We start from the raw sequence: 21,129 nt of genomic DNA on the forward strand, positions 1-21,129 counted from the left end.
ACATGGATAAAAATTTCACAGCCCAAGTCTTGTGATTATATTTTCTCAGCTTTCACTTGTCTCATCATCTGAAGATTGTGTTTCAGGAACTTTCTGAAAATTTATCCTTATTGCTAAAGTGTCTTGTGTTTTTTCCTAAATATGTTTGTGTGAACAAAGACAATCTTTTAGCACTTCTGAGCTATTAAAAGAAAAATGGAAATGAAAGGTCTGTTTAGTTTTATAGCTCTGTATCTACAGTAAACAATAAGACCTAGAATTTTTCAGTGGAAGAACATGCTCTTCCTTAACAGATCTGGCTAGGAATCAAATTATGAGGGCATAGTTTATTCTTGCAAAGAACAAATATGTGGAAAGACAAAAGTAAAGGAATAATTAGGTATAGGGATCTCTTATCTATGGATTTGTTTGAGGTTTTTCTCTTGATTTTTAGACTGGGATAGGTTAACAATTAACATTCTTCAAGGCCACCTTTTTATTTTTGAAGAGGTGGTGATAATTGACTATTCAAACAGTACTACTTGAATGAAACCTGTGTAATGAGACTAATTATTTTTTCTTTACTATGAAGATTTCAACTGCATTTAAATTAACCGGTTTACTCATTTGCTAATTTTTATATTTATTGCTACATATCCAGAGCTATTGCTATATAATCTTATACTGCAATATTGTGGAGTTTTTTTAAAAAAATCACACCCAGAATCATGTTATGATGAAACCAAGTCAGATTTAGCACATTCAAGCACAAATGCTAGTCAACAAACTGCTGTTAGAGCTATTGTTTACTCTCTGTGCCACCAGAAGGCTTGCTACTATATCAGTTTACAAAGGACAGAAGGCACCCTTCCTCTGAGAAAGCTTTGTTTTCCATATCTGTATCTAGTTTAGACCAAGTGCTGCAATGAAGCTCCAAGCTTACTTGTACAGGTTTAGCTTTTGGATTTTTGTAGTAATCTTAAATCAAATCTGGAGTAGGAATCCTGTTACTGAACATTAATGAGAAATTTTGCGAAGTAAAAGGTTCAAAACCTTTACTTCACAGAGAATCATAAAGCTTTTCCAATTGTTACTTTTTCTTTCACCTCTTTTTAAATGAATATTTATAGTGCCTTGGAACTGAGAGAAGTATGGCTCTAGGAGGTCAATATACAACATACATTCTAAATCCAGAAATTTCTTATGAAAACCACTTATGTTAAATATTTGAGCTCTTGTTCTAAAGCATTCCCCTGGAAGCTTAACATAAGGAGAAGAGCTACTTCTAATGGGGCCTTATTTGCAAGTTATTTAAAGTTTTATTGATCTCAGGTAGTACCTTTAATTATCCCAGAGAAAGGAAATGCAAAGCTCATAGCAGGGATATTTATAACTTCATGAAGATCCTCACCAGTATACTTTATTCTCTAATATGCAGGTGAAAGAAGGAGGATGAGCTTCAGAAATTCTGGTCTTGCTGCTAGTTATGCCAGATTGCTTTGTGGGATGTGAGAATTGACGCTGCAGTTACGTTGGCAATGGAGATGTTCTTGCTTCAGTAGCACAGTTTGGAATACTTTGAGTTTCTAGCATGTTAATTACAAGTACAATCCAGTGAACTGTGATGATCTTAATGTAGCAATGCAACTCAAAGAATAATGATCCAGAGAAAGTAATATCCCTGAGGTTACTAGTCTTGGTAAGATTTGCAAATGTACCTTAAAAACATGTGCATGCATGTAAGTTTGTGCATGCAAAAATAAAACATACAGACAGAAGGGCTGCAAAGTTAAGTAACTTGGGTGGAATTAATCTCACCCACTGTTTCAGTGCTTAGGTCTTGCATAACCAATCTCCCTCGTTTATATAAGTTGAGAGAGTCCAAAATCCGAAAAGCAGCTCTTACCATCTGGAAATTATTAAAACCAGTAACCTTCTGGCCAGATCTTCTCTCCCTCCCCTGCTTTTACTAACTTTGCTAGCCTTGACAATGCACATGAAGTATCTAACTCTTAGCTGGCTAAAGGTAAATGAGATAGGCTCTACCTTGGGAAATATTTGGCATTTTATGTAGATTCATTGAGTCTTTTAAAACACAGAATATAATTGTTCTCAGTTTAATTTAGCCTTGGAGGTTGCTGTTTCTATTTTAGGCCTGAAGAAGGGCTTCAGTTTCTTTTGCATACACCAGTATTTCTAATGAAAGAATGCTACCTTTTCCCCTCAAATACTGCCTTGCTTATATATACTGTGATAAACTTACTTTTTTTTTTTCCCCATAATTTTCTAGACTTCTCAAATACAAAATTCATCATGGAACACCATATGGATACCCACGCAGTTGTCACACAGCTGTCAGCTTCTAGTATTTGAGATGGCATAGCTAGTAACCTGTTGCCTTCATCCCCCGTGCATGCCAGAACACTGTGGAATGAGACTCATCTGTGGTTTTAGTGGGTTTGCAGCTATTTCTGAATTCTCACCGTTCCTCTGCTTTCAGTTAAATTGGGTTCCACTAAAATTTTAATGTTCACAGATTCATTTATTTGTTATGCTGGTTTTAACACTAACTTCTCAGTCGAGGTGCCTTACCCCAGTTCTCTTTTCCAATCTGTTCTCAGGCTGCATTTGTCTGCCTTCTTTTCCCAGTTTCTTTAGCCCATGGATTCCCTGGCCCTCAGCTCTTCACTCTGTACTTTTTAATCCTCTCTCCCCACAGAGTGTTTCCAGTGTTTGTGATAATAAACTCAGTGAGATCATGACACTTGTCCTTCCCCTTTTTCCAAGAAGTATTTGTTTGTCATGCTTGGGCAAACTTTCACAGTGAACTTAAATTCTGTGTGGTTATCTTTTTTTTTTTCTTTTATTCCTGGCTCAAAAGTACATATGTTGTGTGTAAGATGTAAAAGGGCAACATGTTAGTCTTACTGGTAGGGGCAGTTTTTACTAGAGGAACTTTTTTTAGTCTTCCCAGAATTTCTGTGATGTTTAGACTTTTTTCTCCATATTGAAATATAAGGGAAGGTATACTGATCTGGCCACAACTTTTCAGATGCTGAAGAAACTGTCTGAAATAAGTCCACAAACTCTCTTTCTTGATTTAGCTCCTAAGTTGAAATTTCATCTGCAGAAAATGCTATTTTTATAAAAGCTTAGCTGCCATTTCTTCTTCATCTGTTAGTAGTAGCAGAAATCTTCCTTGGATGCAGATTCCTTTATTTCCACATGCATGGTTGGCTTCTCAAGTTAGCTAAATTACCATGCAGCTTGTGTAGAGGCAGCCCTCCTGTTCCTCTGACCTCTGCAGCAGTCATCAGGAGGTGTTTGAGCTATGAATTTTGCCTGCTGTCTTTCTTTTAAGCAGTTTGGAATAAATTTTAATCTTAATGCTATTCTATGAAGAAGGGAAAATCTCTAAAAGGAATGCACTTTTAGATGCTTCACAGATAAAAATGGCTGTTTTCTTAAGAGGCAAGAATTTCTCTTATTTTCCAGAGAGTGCACTGTCTGTAGAATCCCAGGCAAGAAAAGCCTTTTTTTTTCCTCTGCAAACCTGAATGTAGAGACTTTGAAAAGAAATTAGGGTTTCCACTTAAATACTCATCAATATACAGATTGGAAAAAAACTTCTAAAATTTAATTTGCTTTTGTATGAGCGTAATGTCAACAAAAATATTTCTTGATGAAGAAGACCTAGAGAGCAAAAAGATGTCTTGTAAATGCCACAGAATCATTACAGGCAGAGTAGGGTATTGTTTTCTTTCTGTAATACTGTTGTCTAATGTGAACTGAAGCTTGAAAATACAAGTGGCATTTCCTGTTGAAATTTATCATTCCCTGGAGAACAGCACAAAAAATATTCTCATTAAAGATCTGGAATAAGTGAAGGGGAATGACAGATTCCTGGGGTTAATTCAGACATCTTTGAAATGTTCCATAGCTGAAGCTAACAATGAGCTGACACCAAAATACCAACAGTGATGGTTACATTAGGTAACACCTTTTACATACCAAACTGCATGAAGAAGACAGGGTTACAGTGTTACACTATTTTTTGGTGCCCAAAATGTGAGGAAGAAAAGTTTTCAGTTTAAAGCTTTCTTCCTTTATATTTTCTTTTATTTTTAATTGGATGCACTAAACATAAAAGTTGAATTCTAGGCAGGAAGACCATTGTAGCTTAGGCTTTCCCCCAGATGTGGAGTGCTTACCATTACAAACTAATTAATGTGTTAAAACAAAAAATAACCTCCACCTTGGCTCTTGCTTTTGCTCCAGAACAGATCTGGAATGGCTGCTTGGTATCTGAAAAGGTAATTGCCACCTCTGGTTCTTCAAGGCCCACTGCAGAATACAGAGGAGTTGTTGCTGCCATTTGCACTTGAGAGGTGTTAAAGTTAGGGCAAACCTTGTCTCTGCTTGTGCAGCATGGAAATGACAGTAGCTGCTGCTATGTTTAGGTGTTTTTCTTTCAGCACTGAGAGCCAGTTTTTTTCTAAGATAGTGTTAAGCTGAGTTATCTAAGTTTGAGAAATCCTGTTTTAGCTTGCACGCTTAAACAAAAATTTAGTTGGTATATAAAAATTGTTAATATAGACTTAATAGTGGTACTTTTTGATGGATGGATGGATGAGTACAGACATTTCAGAAAAGATAGGCTTGAGAGAAAGGGTAATGAAGTTTCCCTTTGTGGGAAAGAGTGTCTCAGATGTGTGGTGGTATTTTCTGGGATGATGTGATGGCCCACTCTTAAGGGAAAAGTGGGTCATAGCAGATGGATGATAGTGTGGTTGAGACCCTGTGGTTCAGAGTTAGAGGTGAGACCAGAAACTTTGGTATTATTTTGGGTCTTTGTTGTAGATCACCTGATCAAAGTGAAAAAATGGGCAAAGCCTTTTTTCCGCAGCTGATGATGTTTCTGAAACACTTGTTTTTCAGGGGGGGAACTCTGATCCTTGTTTTCAGGGGGGACTTTAACTTCCCTGGCATTTCCTGGACAGGGAGTGTGGTGGGATGTAAGCAGTCCCAGGGGTTTCTGGAGGGTATCAGGGAAATTTCTTGATGCAGGTGATGGAAAGACCAGCCAGATTATTAGAATAATGGGCTGCAGTGTTTGCATAATAGTGGAGCTCAAGATCATGAGTACATTGAGGAGAAAATGTTAGAAAGTACAGACCTTGAATAGACAGTCTTCAAAAAACTGATAGGTGGAGATTTCAAGGGAGGTAGCTCTAAAAGGCCTCTCTGACAATCCCATGTGGGTGTTGTAGATTCCTCAGCAATCTTAAATGCTACTAGATGGCCGTGTTCAGGCTGCTGAATCATGACTGGAGTGACTTACCAATGTAGAGCTCTTAGAAGTTTGAACACACAACTCACATACAGGGATCTGAATGTCTTAATCTGAAACTGAATTTCATCTGAAGAGTTTCAGCCTCAGGAACCTGCTTGACAAGTTTCCCTTTGGTTCACAGTAGGTCTTGTTTTACAGCTTAAAGAAAATGCCTGCCAGATTGTTGATGAGAAAAAAGACAAACCCCAAAAATTTAAAATGTGAAAGTACCAGATAAAAAATAAATTCTATCCACTGCAGAAATAAAGATTTCAAAACCAAAGCTTGAGATGTGATAAACTTCAAAATTTCAGCCTATCATGCTGAAACTATTTTGACTCTGAGACTTAGGATAACAACACTGAGGACTTTGGCAATGATATATTTTTAAATATACACCAACCAACCGAAGGAACTATTTTCTAGTAAGTTCTACCTACTTTTGATTTACAAGGTGCCCAGGAAAGGAGCATTGCATTATAATAACAAAAAAAATTAGGAAATACGATGTAATTGTAAATGTCTTGTTGACCTCTGAATCTATGTAGTCAGTGATATCCTAAAGGAAGCCATCAAGGTAGTACAGTTTGCCTTACTGCATTTTATACTTTGTTATCACTTGTATTACAAGTGTCAAGATTATGCTATAGAAAGTAATTAAATAATGGTGGTATCTGTCAATGCAGTAGTATGTTATTTTTAAATAGCTTTCGTTTTCACAATTTCCAGTGTTAACAGACCAAAAAAAAACCCAAACAAATAGAACTGGGAGAAGACTGAGGTTTGAAACTGAAATTACTATTACTGACATTTCTGCATTGGAAGAATTTTATAGACATGTACTGAATTTGGTTTCTGTTTTACATTTATGGTTTGGATTAAGCAATACAGTCAAATTGTAAAATTATATGAATTAGTGCTACAACAGAATGAAATGAAACACAGATTATTTTTAAAATTGCTAAAATAATACTAGTTTGTCATGAAAAGCGAGAATAGCTGCATTTATAGTGTTTAAAGCTGTTTTTTATTCCAGATCCTTTTCATTATGTTATTGTACACATTCTTTGGGGGTGCATATTTACTTTCTTGCTTGTAGAAAATTGTGAATGAATATGAAAAATCCACTTGGAAAAATGGAAGTTCTGATGCTAACCACTATCATCAGCCCAATAGTTGGTAGAAAATACTGAGTGGGTTCATTTCCTTTCAAGTGTTGTTTTCAAGGTAGTATGTACACCCTAAATTAGTAGACTGCAAGTTCTTGAAGAATGTGAAATGCTTGCTTTGTGGTGCACTCCTTAGGATTCAGATGTGCCTCTTCACAACTGCTCAAAGCAGAATCAGCTACGGCACATTGCTCCAGATCTCGTCTTGGTGGATTTTGAATGCCTTGAAGGCTATTCAGAATATCTCTAGACATGGGGACATTCAAAATCAGATGTGCCTTCCAGCCCCAGCTGTCCTGTGAGCCTGTAAACTTCCTACAGACTGGAGAGCCCCTGGCATCAGCATCATTGTCACTCCAGCCTGCCACTGGGGCTGAGCCCCAGTCTGGGAGTCCATGGACACAGATGGGCCACTCATTTGGCTCGTGGATTCATCTGATGATTGGATGAGAAAAGCCTGCTGTTTATGACTCCCTTATACTACACTTGATTTAAAACAAATTATTAAGCTTGGTAATGCAAGCATTTGCTCGTGACATCTGAACAGAAAAGTTGTTGCAAGTTTTTCTGAAGGACATAGACAAAGAAATCAGAGAAACTGTTTCAATCTGCATGGGGTTTTTTTTGTTTTGTTTTTTTTTGTTGTTGTTGTTTTTTTTAAGTCTCTTTCTATCATTACCTGCACTTACTGGTGATTTCCTGTCAAACTTGTAGCTCAAGGTGCTGGCCTTTTCTTGTGCTTCTTTCCCCAGTGGAATAGCTGAGCTTCTATGGCTGTTCCCCTTGAAAGTCTTTTAGAGTAGTTTAAGCTTTCCCTAGTCCTCTTGTTCTTCCTCTGGAGACACTGTGACCATCTTCCCTAAAGTAGCACATCAAATATAGAACTCTTTGTTCCATTAGGAGTCTTCCCCTGCACTTAGATGGTTAGTAAATAACATTCTGCTTTCAAGAGATAAAAAATTGATTTGTGGTGATTCACTCTAGGTGCTTCTTCTCAAGGAAGCTCTAACATATATGTGTTGGAAAAATTCTAAGCAATTTTCCAGTAAATAAAGGCATTGTGATAACTCAGACATACTGTTCTGTAATTTTTTACGAAAGACTCTGTCTCTTCCTAAAAGTAAATAGGACTTTTAGATTAGAAAGTAATTTCCTGAACATTCTCCTATGCTAAGAGTTATATTGCTTAGATAAACCAAGTGTGAGGGTTTTAGCTGATAAACAGAAGAATTGCAGTTTTCTCAAGGGAGAAATAGAAGATTAAAACAGTGAAGCATCTCTTGAGGGCAATTCTCCAAAGTTTGTTAGGTGTAGAAGAAGACACAGTATGCTGTGACTTCATATTGTCAAACTGTTTGAAAAAAGAAATTGCATCATCTTGCACATCTTTCTCTGTGGTGAATATTTTAAGGTACTGTAGTTGTGATATTTTGTGAAAATCCCTTTGCTAGGATTTTCTTCTCCTGAGAAGCTGAGAAGGCCTCAGCTTCAAGTGTAAACAATTTGTTATCTGCTGCTGTGCAATGCAGCAGGTGCTTCCTCGGTTGCTCAGTGTGGGATGTTTCTACTTGGTGGCCAATCCAGGAGGCAGCAGCTCTCGGACTCTCTGGGAGTCACAGAACTTTGTTATTCATTCCTTTCTATTCCTGTCTTGCCTTCTGATGAATCTTTCTCTCTGTTCTTTGTAGTATAGTTATAGTGTGGTCTTTTTAAATGTAATATATATCATAATATAATAAACCAGCCTTCTGAAATGGAGTCAAGATCTCTCCTTCCCTTCACCAAGTCCTGACTGCCCAGAAAACTCACGGCAATAAACGGTGACCTCAGACGCGGCAAATAAATGGTGACCCCAGACATGGCAATAAAGGTACTCCACTAGATTTTGAAAGTAATTGCCAGCAAAATTGCCAGCAGGTAATATCAGAAGTGTGGAGACAGCAGGAAGTTGCTGTGGTGGTGGTTTAAGGCAGAATGGAGATGGAGTCGGGACAGTGTCTGGGCAGTGACTTAAGGACCTGGCACAGTTGCAGGTAACGACACCTGTGACCTCTCAGAACATGCATTTCTTGGTTAGTTTGAAAACTTTCGTAATTACAAATGTCACATTTATGATACATTGATCTGACTAAAATGCTAATATTTTATGTTCCTGTTTTGAGAATAAATTTGAAAAAATATTTGGCTATTTGTTCTTGGTTTTTTTTAAGCTTCATTTTAAGCAACTCATGAAAAATACTTTACCATCTTGAAATGGTTTTCTGGGCTTTTGTTGCCTTGTGGCTGACAGCTTAATGTTCTGGGATTTTGCAAAACCAAGATTATTGAAAAATCTGTTCTAAATACTTTAATGTTGTAGAACATATTATGCAAAGTTGATGCAAGTCAGGGTAAAATTGTACTACTTTATTCTGAAAAGACATTAGCCATTGGATATATCTGGCTGAATTTTGTTGATTTTTTTTTTTTATGTGTGTCTTTGTTGTGGCAAACTAAATTGTAGAAATGTAAAAATGGATCAATGAGGATTAAACCAGGTTATTGCTCGCTTCTAAATAATTTTTCTGACATGTGAATGCTCTCTGTGAGTAGAGAATGTGATTGATTTAACTTCTAACAGGAGTTGAGTTTGGGCCTAAACAGCCTCACACTTGTACAGATGGAAACGATGAGCCAACCACAGAACTTGCCACATCATATTTTATTGTTTCACTTAACAGACCAGCATAAAATCCTGATGTGATCTACTAAATAGTGCTTGAGCAGCACCACCTGAGTAAAGGCAGCAATATGCAGCTTGTGCATGGGATGTGCTCAGCGTTGACTGCTGCTGTCTCCGCTCACATTTGTTGATATTTATAAACATTTGTTCTTTCAGTTGCTTAAAAAAATCCATGCTTGAGAAATTTTTGTACACATACAGGATGAGGCAGTAAAATTAGAGGGGAACAATGTAACTTTCAGAAGGTCGGAGTCTTATCTATTTTTCAACAATCTTGTTGTGTACCTATGCTTTGTGTCAGATTTTCCATGATTTGCAAAAGAAAAAGGAAGAAAAATCCTAACAGAAACTTTGAAATAAAATAGGGACAAACATTTAAAGAGATTTTTTTGTAACATGACATTTTCAAGAACAGGATATGCTTTTTCTTTCTAGACAATAATAGTTATAGTTCTAAGATCTTGATTTATGTTATGCAGCATCTTTTTCCTTGAGTACTCCCATCAAGCATCTTTCAAGAAAACAACAGATACATTACTTTGCTGTTCTGACACTTGTGTCCTGTGCTGTATATAAATACATATTATAAAAGTGATTTCTGTCATACAAATTTTGTGGAGACATTGGAAAAATGGGGGACCTCTGTCCTTTAAATGAGATAAAATTAAATGGTTTTGAATTAGGAACGCTTCCAGTTTGATAGTGATGGCAGAAAAACAGCAGCTATGAGAGTCTTGTGAGGAAACCTCAGAGAGAAGCTTGTGGGTGGCAAGGAGCACAGCATGAAAAGGCTCAGCTCTCCTAGCCATACTCTCCTCTCTGGTGGAAGGGGCACATAGTAAGGCATGTCTTTTCTCCAGAGGCAATTCCCACAGATATTTTGAGATATAGGAAAGAAATGAGCCCTAAAAGGAAGTGATTCCTCCCTCCAGGGCTGGAGGTACCCTTTTCCCAAGAACAGGGATCTCCTTCCTCCTCTCTGTCACCATATTTATGTGTGAAGGAAATTGAACAGAATTTTTTGTCTTAGCCTCATTAAAAGACATTTGCAGGTTTTTACATGAAGAGACGTATTTTGCCCCATTTATACACATGTAATCATGTGAATGATTACAGTCTGAATAACCAGTTTCTGTGCATCCTTAACTTTTACACAAAGTCTTTTCAATAATATTAATCTCTTGTTGTATGTTTAATTTTAAAACTGTTCTTCTTTTAGTTTTATAACACAGAATGTTTATCAATAATCAGAGGTAGTGCCAGTGTTAAGAGAGATTTCACTTTTGTGTTTGCAAATTTGCTGTTGTTGTAAAGTCAAATATTGAGGCCATATTTTTTTATTAGAACATGGTAATGAGGTGCTTAGTAATAGATGTAGCTGAGTGAAGCAAAATTACAGCTAAGCAAACTCAAATTTTCCTACTTCATGATTTAAACTGGTACTAGTAAGTGGTAGAGATCAGAAAGGATTATGTGAGTTTTTTCTTTCTTTGGCATTCACTGAAATCAAACATGGAATCAACTAGTACCAGCTTATCTACCTAGGTGATACATTTCATTTTCAGTGACAATTTTTGTCCTAGGAGTTGGATACTGAGCTATTGTATAAGTAGTTTTCAGGCTGAACATTGTTTTCAGTAGCGTTCTGTTTCATAGTACAATCTTGAAAGAACACCCCTTGAAATGCAAAAAAAATACATTTTAGTGAATGACAATTCTATTTTGGAGAATTCCAATTTAGCCTGTTTTTGAAGGGCAGAAAACCAGATCCACAAAAGAGCTCAGATCTCCAAAATGTCTTTTAAGTAGACATTTAACTAACAAAGCCTAAATACAATCTGTAAAGAACCTTTCAGATTTGCCCAGAAGTCTGAATTATCACTATTGAATTTCTTCATTCCTCTTCATTCCTCTGCTTTTCTTTGTATCCCTGTTCTGTCCATCTTCTCAGGGCTCAGCAATGTGGTGTCTGTTTGCTTTGCACCAAGTTCCTGTCACTATTTGTTTGAAACTTCAGGTTTGGCCTGTCTCTGACCAGCATATCTCTCCTAATCCAGGAGGGATATTTTTACCACCTCTATTACATGCCTGCTGTATTCATCCACATACAAAATCTATTCCATGTTTTCAATTCTGTATTAGCTTATGTTAAGGAGAATTATGTGCAGTGGCTGATTGTGGTGCTCAGTTTACATATGCTGCTGATCTGCAACATCGTACAGGGTACAGGAGACTGAGTTCTTAGCTGGTTCCTTTCCCCAAGGAAGGATATTCTGTTTATGGATGACAAATTTCAGACAACTTTTTGGAAATTTCCTCTTTTTATATCTAGCATTTCTTTTTTAAAATTTGGTGGGAAGCTGACATCTAGGAGTAATGGAAATAGAGGAACAGGGCATTTCAGATGGGTTCTTTCATTTGAAACTAGTTTAAAATTATGAGGGGTGCCTATTTTTTATGTCACTTCATATAAACCATTCAGCTGTTTTAAAGCATGTGAGCAAGAACTGAAAAATGTGCACTTGGCTGCAATTTTCTCTTCTGTCAGATGGAGCACCCCAGCTCTTCTGGAGGTGTTCTGCACCAAAGGGAAATTACAGACTTTTTGCAAGCAGGTTCAATGCATTTAAAAATCTATAGATAGTAATCTTCAGTATCCTTGTATCCATTTTAGCCTTGGCTTGACTGCTGCACCAGTAGCACATTCCTTGAGAATATAATTTACATAGGATGATATTCTCCAAGAAACCTAGACAAGGATGTTCCTTGCTAAGATGGAACATAATGTTACTAGGGCAGCTCCTTAAGGCACCTATTGTCTAGTCTCATTCTGCTGCTGTTGCACTTCAGGTTATTTTCAGGTTATTTAAATGTTATTTGCTGGGGTTTTTTCAAAGATAGGGAAAGTGTAATGTATAACTTCTTAATTGCTTGTGACACCATTAATGATCATTCTATTGGCTTAATGAAATAACAGAAGTTACAAAGCTTTGTAAATGAAAATTTCTTAAATGTTAGATTTTTTTTTTAACTGTTTGGGTAACTTCTTCATCCCTGTTACTGAGGTCTTTCTGTTCTTTTTATTCCTAGAACCACTCATGCTTTAAGTACTGTAAATAATTAGAGTCCTCCAAAATGTTTGATTGCGTATCTTACCCAAGTCTTTGAAAGACCTTGACCCAAGAGCTTTTAAAACTTAATTTCCAAAGTAATCACATTCCATGTAATCAGGATATGGCAGAGAAGCCACATGGACTAGTTTTCTTGAATGAATCAGAATTGCTGTCTGTGTGAGGATACATGTTTCAACTCCTATATTTCGTTACGTGGACATAGCTATTACTTTGACAATGAAAACAGCCTTTTTGTGGTAGCTGAAACATCTAGAAATTTTTCTTTTACCTCATGTGAAATAGGCATGTAATACTAATGGATAAATTCAGTTAATCTGCAAAGTGGTGTATGCAGGCTGTCTAAAACATAGGCATAATACAGTCAGCAGAGGCTTTTTAGGGCAATTACAGTGTTCCTTTTCTGAAAAAATCTTTCAGTGGCTTAATTAGCCCGACCACCTAGCAGTAGATACCAGAAGTCAAATAAATTACATTTACTCACCCTCTTAATGTTCCTTCATACTCCTAGTAACTCTTACTATTATTGCTAGAATTAGAATTAATAAATACAAAAATACTACAACTCAGTAGTAGAAATATAATTAATAAAATAAGTTTTTCAGTTTATTTTAGACCATTCTTTCCATGCATGTTCATTTTAATTGGGATCAGGTATTTTACAGGTTCATGTGTTACAATGATTTGAAACTAAAAATGGAGTAAATGTTTGTGTGACTCAATAACTGTTTCTCGCTGGTTATCCCCATGTCTTCAGGTATTCTAGAATGGCCTCATTTTTTTTGTTGCTGTCCACCAATCTAGCCTTTGTATGCTATTAATACTGGGATATTGCTGTTAGTTTGTTGTTTTTTTTTTTTAACTGTGATGTTTGGTAAAGGTGTGTAAGGTAGATCCAGCACATCAAGTACCCAGGTAGCCTCCTGCCTGTCTGCTCACAAGCACTTAGCCCGTGACTTTAAGGTTTCCTCCACGTCCTGCTGCTAAAGCTCAGTGGCTGCATCATTGAATGAACAGACCTGAGCTAGGCTACGTTTTGTCCATGTGATAAATGCATTCCTGCTTGCACAAAAGAGAAACTTAAACAGAAAAATGTGACCTATGATTTGGTGAGTAGAGAATGCTAGAGGAATGCAAAGGCAGGTGGGCATTAGGAAGTTATCCCTTATGACTGTACAGCAAGCATGGTTGAACACTGCCACATGCAATTACTGATGCCCATTTTGGATAGGTTTCCCTTAAGGTGACAAATTTTTAAAAGGAGGCACAGAGAAGCTCCTTTCCTAATACTGTATTCTTTGTGGATGTTTGAACTTTCAAGCCTGAAAACTTTTGGCAGCCAGAGTCACAGGTCTGACTATAAGCCTTATACTGGCACAGTGTTCTCAGTTCACCTCATAAAGAGAAGCACCCATATTCATACTGTGGTTAGATAAAGATTGTTAGAGCTTCAGAATAACTAAGAAACAAGAGTCACAGGAAAAACACTTCTGACTGTTTTACTGTTATCTATTACAAGGTGTTTAGGTATGCACTTTTGGCATTTAACTCTGTTGCTTTTGTACTGGGGATCCTAACTGTGACATATCTGCTGCATGTGGGTTTGTATTGCACTTGGCCTGATTGCTGAGGTATTTCCCAGATTTTCAGTTAATTTCTTTGCATTGTGAAATTCCTTTTGGATGCTTCTTTTTGTTTTTTCCTCTGATGCTCAGGGGGAAAAAAGGCAAGAGAAAATGCACAAAAAATCTTGCTCATTTCCATTTCTTGGTTTTTATTTTACAGGAGACACATGAAATTGTGGCTATCAAGAAATTCAAAGACAGTGAAGGTAATATTTTCTGCTGCATGACCTTTAATGTCAGTAACTACATTGTTAATATCTATTAAAATAAGAAACCTCGTATAGCAAGATATGATTTTAAAAAGATAATGATTTATTAGCTCTGTAAATATTCCAGGCACTTGATCTTTCATACCTTCCTAGAGAGACTGCATTATACACTCCAATTAGATAACTACATTTGATGCATCTGTCTTAATATGGATGAGATTGTGGTGCTGTACATGGTAGTAAAATCTACTATTTGGAGATTGGATGTGACCAGAAAATGTAAAAAGTCCTCTTGTAATAGTGGCTTGCAGAGTCCTTGGACTTTATCACCCTTTATCTGTGAGAGGGGATCTAATAGTCAGGGCAACTTGAAGTTGTAAATGAAGGAGACTGAAAGAAGTTGTTGAGAGGTTCAGTCACAGGAAGATAAATCTGGGAGCTCTCAAGAATCCATGGAGGGAGCAGGGTGGTGAGGCAGCAGCTCTGTCCTCACTTCAGTGGACTTCAATCTCCTCAGGAAACTTGCTCTTTGCCCCTTCACAGCAGACTCTGAGTACTCTGCAGCGTTGCTGAGTTTGCTGAGAGGGAGGAAGACCCAATTTCTGCAAGGATTAGTTTTGCTGGCAAAGAGGGTGGCAGAAGGCAGGACACACAGAAATTACTCTGAGTGCTCCACGCACACATTCCTCACCCAACAGTAATAAACCCAAAGGACTGTACAAGACAAGGCTGGTTCTCTGACCCGCAATTTTGGGGTCAGGGAATCACCATATCCTATCATAGGATATATATCTCATGACAATCAGCCATGAGAGCAGCTGTGTACCTTGTGTGCATCAAACTCATCCCTGAGCCCCAGAGACCGCACAAACAGCAGTGTGAGGTGTGAGAGGAGTGACTCTGGTGTGATGTGATGCTGCTGTGGTTTGCTGCGTACCGAGCCTTTAGCCAAAACGTAGCAGTGTTGTTTAAAGAAGCAGCAGTCACTTTATTTTAGCAAACTTTCTGGTTTTGCTGTCCTACAGGACTGCTGGTGGCCATGAAGGTAGTGCTGGTTACAAGGGCTGTATTTTTCAGTCAGTCAGACACAGCAAAATCTGATTTGCATCTTGTTTTGCACAGTGCAATCTCTGCTTGGCATGTCATTTTCCCAGACACTTGAAGGGTATATTTGATGAATGTTTTAGCTCTGCTGTTCAGAAATCTGTTCTTAAATCCCTGTAAAGGATGTAGAAGATAGTTTAATTGTGGTGACCCTCTTTACCCGGTCACAAGAGTATCTCAGATTGCTTTTTGGAACTTGCTGTGGCTATTCAGTACAGATCCTAGGAAGTAAATCTCAGTATTAAGCCCTAAACAGGATTATTGTATTAGCTTGTCTACCAAAAAATGAAAACAAAAAATACAACATTGCCATTAGGTCTGGCTTTCCAAGGGTATTACATAATATCAGTTTACATGACTGATGACTGCTTTTCAGATTTGTAGCTAGTTGTTTATGAGTTTCTGGAAATACGACAGAAGTTCTTTTGATGGATTTGATTCAGCCCATTTCACATCTGTCTTGTTAATATGGTAGTTCATTAGAAGTTTGAATATACTGTAATTGTTTCTATTGACATTTTTGTTTCACTGAATTTTTGCCGTTGTTTGACATATGAATACTAAATGTGCTGGAAAGTGACTGTCTTTTTTATAGATGAGATTATGCAATCAGGCTGATGCAAGCCAACATCAAGCACTCAGTTTTAAAATGAAAAGATTTAGATTGCCCTAAATTATATATTTTTTAATCAAAACATTTGTGATTATAGTATTTTGTTTCCTTTTCCCTCCTGCTACACTTCAATTTTTTATTTTCCCCCCTCTTCTGATGATGATTAGTGCGTTTGCATGACCAGTGTTATTCACTCTCCCTGCAAACATCTTCTGGCCTTTTGCCTTGGGAAAACAACTTCTCTTTCTTGTTTCTTCTTCCTCTGTCTCTGACTGTCTTGATGGTACACAACCTGCAAATGTGATCTAGTTTTGAGTTTATGAGAGCATTTCCCATTTAGTAACTCTGTTGTACATAACAGTTCTAAGTGATTAGGTACACTGTTTCTATGTGCATGAGCAAATTTACTGAATTAATGGATTTTATTTTAATAAATGAAAAATAAAACCGAATATAGTCAGGATTGCTTCACATATCGTTGCTAATATCCTTTAGAACCTATTTAGTTCTGAGCCCCTTAATGATAAGCAGTGTGTGAAGCATTAGTGAAGCATTCCTCCTTTCTTGAACACCTTTCAGACAATTAAATTGTCAAATCAGTTAAATTAAAATTAAATTTAATTAACAAAACAGGTAAATTTCTTGACTCCTTTGAGTTAGATTCAAGACTGTTGCATCAACACTTACTCTGCTGCCTCCTGTGGCTGCTACACTGGTCTGGCATTGCTGAATTTCCTCTGAAAGCCATGTGGGGAATGTACAGAACTTAAAAATCTTCAGTCTTAAGATTTGTCACGGCTTTTGGAAAATGAAATTATTTCAGAATCAACTACATTTGTTTGGTATTGTTCAAAGAGGAGCTTTGCATTCCAGTGTTTCTGCTGAGGACAGCCTTCCCCGAGGTTAATGTGTATGTGTGGGGTAGAGTATGTGCACACACATGAATGTTTTTTGAAGCATATTAGTTCCCTTCGTAATAAAAAAAGATAGAAATGTAAACTATTTGTTTCTTATGACTTTCTCAGCCACAGAAAAGCTTAATGATATTGATGGGAAATCCTGAGGGTTGTATAATGAGCACAGTCATCATTTACCTCTCTTCCAGGGGAGAAGTATGCAAACAGAGAGTCCACACTGGAAAATAAGCTTTTTTTCTCTGTAGTGTCTAAAACAAGAGAATTTAATCAGTGGTTCAAAACAGATCTTTATAACACTTTTTACTTGGAGAGTTTGTTTTGTTTTTTAATCAGCTTACTCTGTCACTTTTACTTCACACTCTAGAAAATGAAGAAGTCAAAGAAACCACTTTACGAGAGCTTAAAATGCTTCGCACTTTGAAACAGGAGAACATCGTGGAGCTGAAGGAAGCCTTCAGAAGAAGAGGAAAATTATACTTAGTTTTTGAATATGTGGAAAAAGTGAGTTGAGTTTGTAGTATCCTTGCCACAGTTAAATTATCAGCTTACTAAAAATGTCTTTAAAATTGCTTTTTTATAAAAAAAAAATTAAGTTATCCTAACTCTAAAGAGAAGCAGCAGAAACTTTAATACAATATGTTGTGAGATGGCAACACTGATTGCTGGTGGTTTTATGTCATGTGTTTGTATTTCTTTAAAAAAATTCTTCCATTTGTGAATGCCAACATGTTAAAAATCATGCAGACTGGAATACATATGATTTGAAGAAAAATTTCCATCTGAACTCTTTAATCCAGTTGAATTGTAAAGCTGGATAACTGTCCTGTCATGTTGTGTAATGAGTCTTGACGTAGTCTTTTAAAACAAGATCATAGACTTTTGACCTTGGAATCTCTTTCAACTTTCTCCACCCTTCCCTGTTAAAAATAGGATTTGTTTGTGTATTTCTGTAACAAGGCCACTATCAATAGTTGCTTAGAGGGATTTGGCAAAGACCACTGTCATTAACTCCAATCCTGACCTCATTTTGAAACTATTCCAAAATTTCCTTAGATTGGCCTACTACTGCCAAGCATCCTGATCTTTTTCCAGGGAGAAACAACCTAGAACAGATTGGTCTTTTGTCATTTTTGCAACCTTCCTGATGCAGATAGACCTTCCCTCTGAATTCTAACCATTTAGCATTTCTTCATAGAAACATGTGGTATTCAGATGATATTCAGAAACACAGAGTAAAAGAAAATGCAGGTTTAAATAGCCTTCATGAGATACTGTTCTTTTGACTGAAATTTTCATTTAATTTCCTGCCAGTGTGGTGTTGCAGTCTAGCTGAGAGCTAGTCCTCTGCAGTCAATTTTCTCTCATGTAAAAATTTCTCACCTAAATGCTGTCTCCTTTATGTCAAGCTGACAACTTATTTTGTCGTAAAACTTGTCTACATAATGTGAGGTGATCTATATTAGCCCACAGTTTGGCAGAAATCAGGTTTGCTTTTCACCTGATGTGGTGGATCTTACTTGGATCTAACATTCAAAGCGTAACTTGTTTCGCCCGTGTTCATTGTAATTGTTCCAGACACATGAAATGTCTTTGATCACGCACCAACTTAGAACATATATTTAATTTTCTGTTGTAGTTGACTTGGCTAAGCTATCTGGAGAAGTCGATTGAAAGAGCAGCATAAGTAAAAGATATTTAATTGGTCTGGTAAGGGGTAAACATTAAAAAAACAGTTAATATCAGTAAAAACACCAGGCTGCAATATCTATCATTATTTACATCAGAATAAAATAATTTTGTAATAAAGGTAGGCATCATGTCTAGTTTGTACATAATGTAATTTATGTATTAATGTTCACCTTTCTTTTAAACTTCTGTTAAACTTTGAAGTAAATGAACGTTTCTTATTTTCAGATAAGTAGTGTCACCCATAGTTTCTTTGAAGACTGGGATGTTTCTGAATTCTTTGGAGGAGGGAAAAGTAGAAAGAATTAAATAAAAAAATGTAGTGGAGTAGACTGATTTTTTGTTTAACTGGTAATGAGCACTGTGTGTCCTTCAGGGCAAGTTAACTCTGCAATACTGAAATCCAGATTACTTAAATTCACATTTAGTCTAATCTCCTTTATTCATCATCCCCTTAGTTAATGTCTTCATGTAGGATTATGTCTTCCTGTGTTGATGCTATTATTTTGTTTTGTATTTGTAACACTGACTTCTTGACTTACTTATCCATATCCACAGCCTTCTGTGTGGACAAAAATCTAACTAAAATCAATATGGTTTCTTAACAGAAAATTCCTCTCCCCAGATCTGAAGTGTGTTTGTAAGAAAACTCACACTCAAGCACATAAGTTCCAGTATTTACTCCCAGACTGCAAAACTTAGAAATGTTTTCACATATCATCAAAATCTCTACTGTTCCTTAAAACATCTTCCAAGAGAAACCTCAAAAATTTTACTTTACAGCTAAAGAAAATGTTTGTCAAAGACAAGGTAAATTTACTTTTGATGAAAAATCTACAAATGGTCAAATCCATAATTAAATGAGTTGTGTAAGGCAGTATAGCCAAAATACTCCTATTTGGGTGTTCAGTAAATAAGACTTTTTTCCTCTCTTCAAGTGGGCTGCAGCTGCCCAAATCAGCACACAAAACTTCATTGTACTTCTAATTGTGCAAAATTAGAGACAACTGTTGACATAATGGGAATCTAAGTGTTCTTTTTCAAAGAGGAAATGTACTAGTATAAACAATAAGTTTATTTTCTTTCCTATTGATATCCACAAACTAGTTGATGTGGCCGTACTTGCTGTAGTGCCAAGATGTCCAAGATCACTATAACTGATCTGTAGCTGTAGGATACTCCCTAGGTTTCTATTTATGCCCCTGTGAGGAATTTTTATATCTGTTACTTCATTTGCACTAAGAGGCTTGTGTTGTTTTACACCCATCAAGATATGTATATGTGGCCCTGCAGTGTCAAAGTGGCAGAACTACCCTAATGAAGAGAACAGTGTGTTGAAGCATTGTTGAATATTTACAGCGTGCTTTGATTTGCTAAACTTTGTACAGCCTCACACCTGACCCGGTGTTTCTGTTGAAGCAACGTTTTGTAACTAAATGACTCTTCAGGTGTTCCAGGGAAAGTGGTTTGATGGCAGTCTTTTAAGGACTTGGGGTATATTTGTGGTTTACCTTTTAGGATTATTGTCTTCACAAGTGTTTTCTTTTCAAATGAAAACAGCTAGGAGAATGCTTATGATTAAAATTCACTCCCTGAATGTTAAACTACTGATTTTCCATAGCTGAGCTCTTTAGCCCAAAGATGTTGCTTCAGAAGGCTGAAAGCATGTTATCTTCCAGCAGCTAGAGTATAGCTCTTTTAAATTATGTGTCTTTTAAATGTTTAGAATATGCTTGAATTGCTAGAAGAAATGCCAAATGGAGTTCCACCAGAAAAAGTGAAAAGCTACATCTACCAGCTAATTAAAGCAATTCATTGGTGCCATAAGAATGATATTGTTCATAGAGGTAAGTGTGTACTTCTCCACATGGATTAAGGCCCTTTCTAAAGGGAAACATGCTACAGCTTGAAGTAATTTGCATTTAATATAAATATAAGCAATTGCTTTGTATCAACAGAAAAAAAAAAGTAAATTTGGCTGGGTCTTAAGTCTGCTGCATGGCTCCAGATTATTTTTAAAATGAAATTCATCTACATAAAAAGTTTGCTGTCCACTGTCTTTGGGAAGTGATAAGCACAACAAAGTGTAACTGCAGGAACAGACATTGTCTGAGAAAAAAGGATTTTTTTAAAACGTTTCATGGTGCTCAGTCATTTCACTTTTGAATCTGATAATAGAATATTAGAAGAAAAATAACCTAAAACTAAAAACTTGGTCCCCCCTGTTTTCTTCTCAAGGCAGTTCCTCCCAGCTCCCTTGAATTTCAGCTCTGTGTATTTACTTTCTGCCTAAGGTTCAAGCACTTAGAGTACACATCTTGATTAATTACTTCATCTAGTTTTATGTACTTTATCCTGATTCAGTAACATTGTATTTTGCTTTGTGACTTTGCAAGAGTAACGTTTTTAATCAGTATTTCCAAAAAGATAAAATCCTCACATGGTGTGCTTTTTCATATTTAAGACCAGCATGATTCTGAAAATAATTTCAAAGTGGAATTTGAAAAATGTACTGTGTGTAAAATAGAAGAATGAAAAAAGGGCTTAAAACTGGGCAAGACACTTTTTCTAAAGAAATTACAAGAGGTGATCAAATGGTCATTATAACTGAAAATGCTGAGCACAACAAACTTAATATTTTA

The 21,129-nt window shown here is 36.6% G+C and overlaps 1 protein-coding gene across 3 annotated transcripts in view; it reads left to right on the forward strand.

The window, feature by feature from the left end:
* Positions 1-21,129, forward strand: part of CDKL5 (cyclin dependent kinase like 5) — a 132,693-nt gene that overhangs the window by 62,145 nt on the left and 49,419 nt on the right. For all 3 annotated transcript variants that reach the window (XM_038158527.1, XM_038158716.1, XM_038158621.1), the window contains exons 4-6: positions 14,119-14,164; positions 17,166-17,302; positions 20,214-20,334. In XM_038158527.1, the coding sequence (XP_038014455.1) occupies positions 14,119-14,164; positions 17,166-17,302; positions 20,214-20,334 (304 nt within the window). The remainder of the gene's footprint in view (positions 1-14,118; positions 14,165-17,165; positions 17,303-20,213; positions 20,335-21,129) is intronic.

Source organism: Motacilla alba, chromosome 1 (assembly GCF_015832195.1).
Source record: "Motacilla alba alba isolate MOTALB_02 chromosome 1, Motacilla_alba_V1.0_pri, whole genome shotgun sequence".
Classification (NCBI taxonomy): Eukaryota; Metazoa; Chordata; class Aves; order Passeriformes; family Motacillidae; genus Motacilla; species Motacilla alba.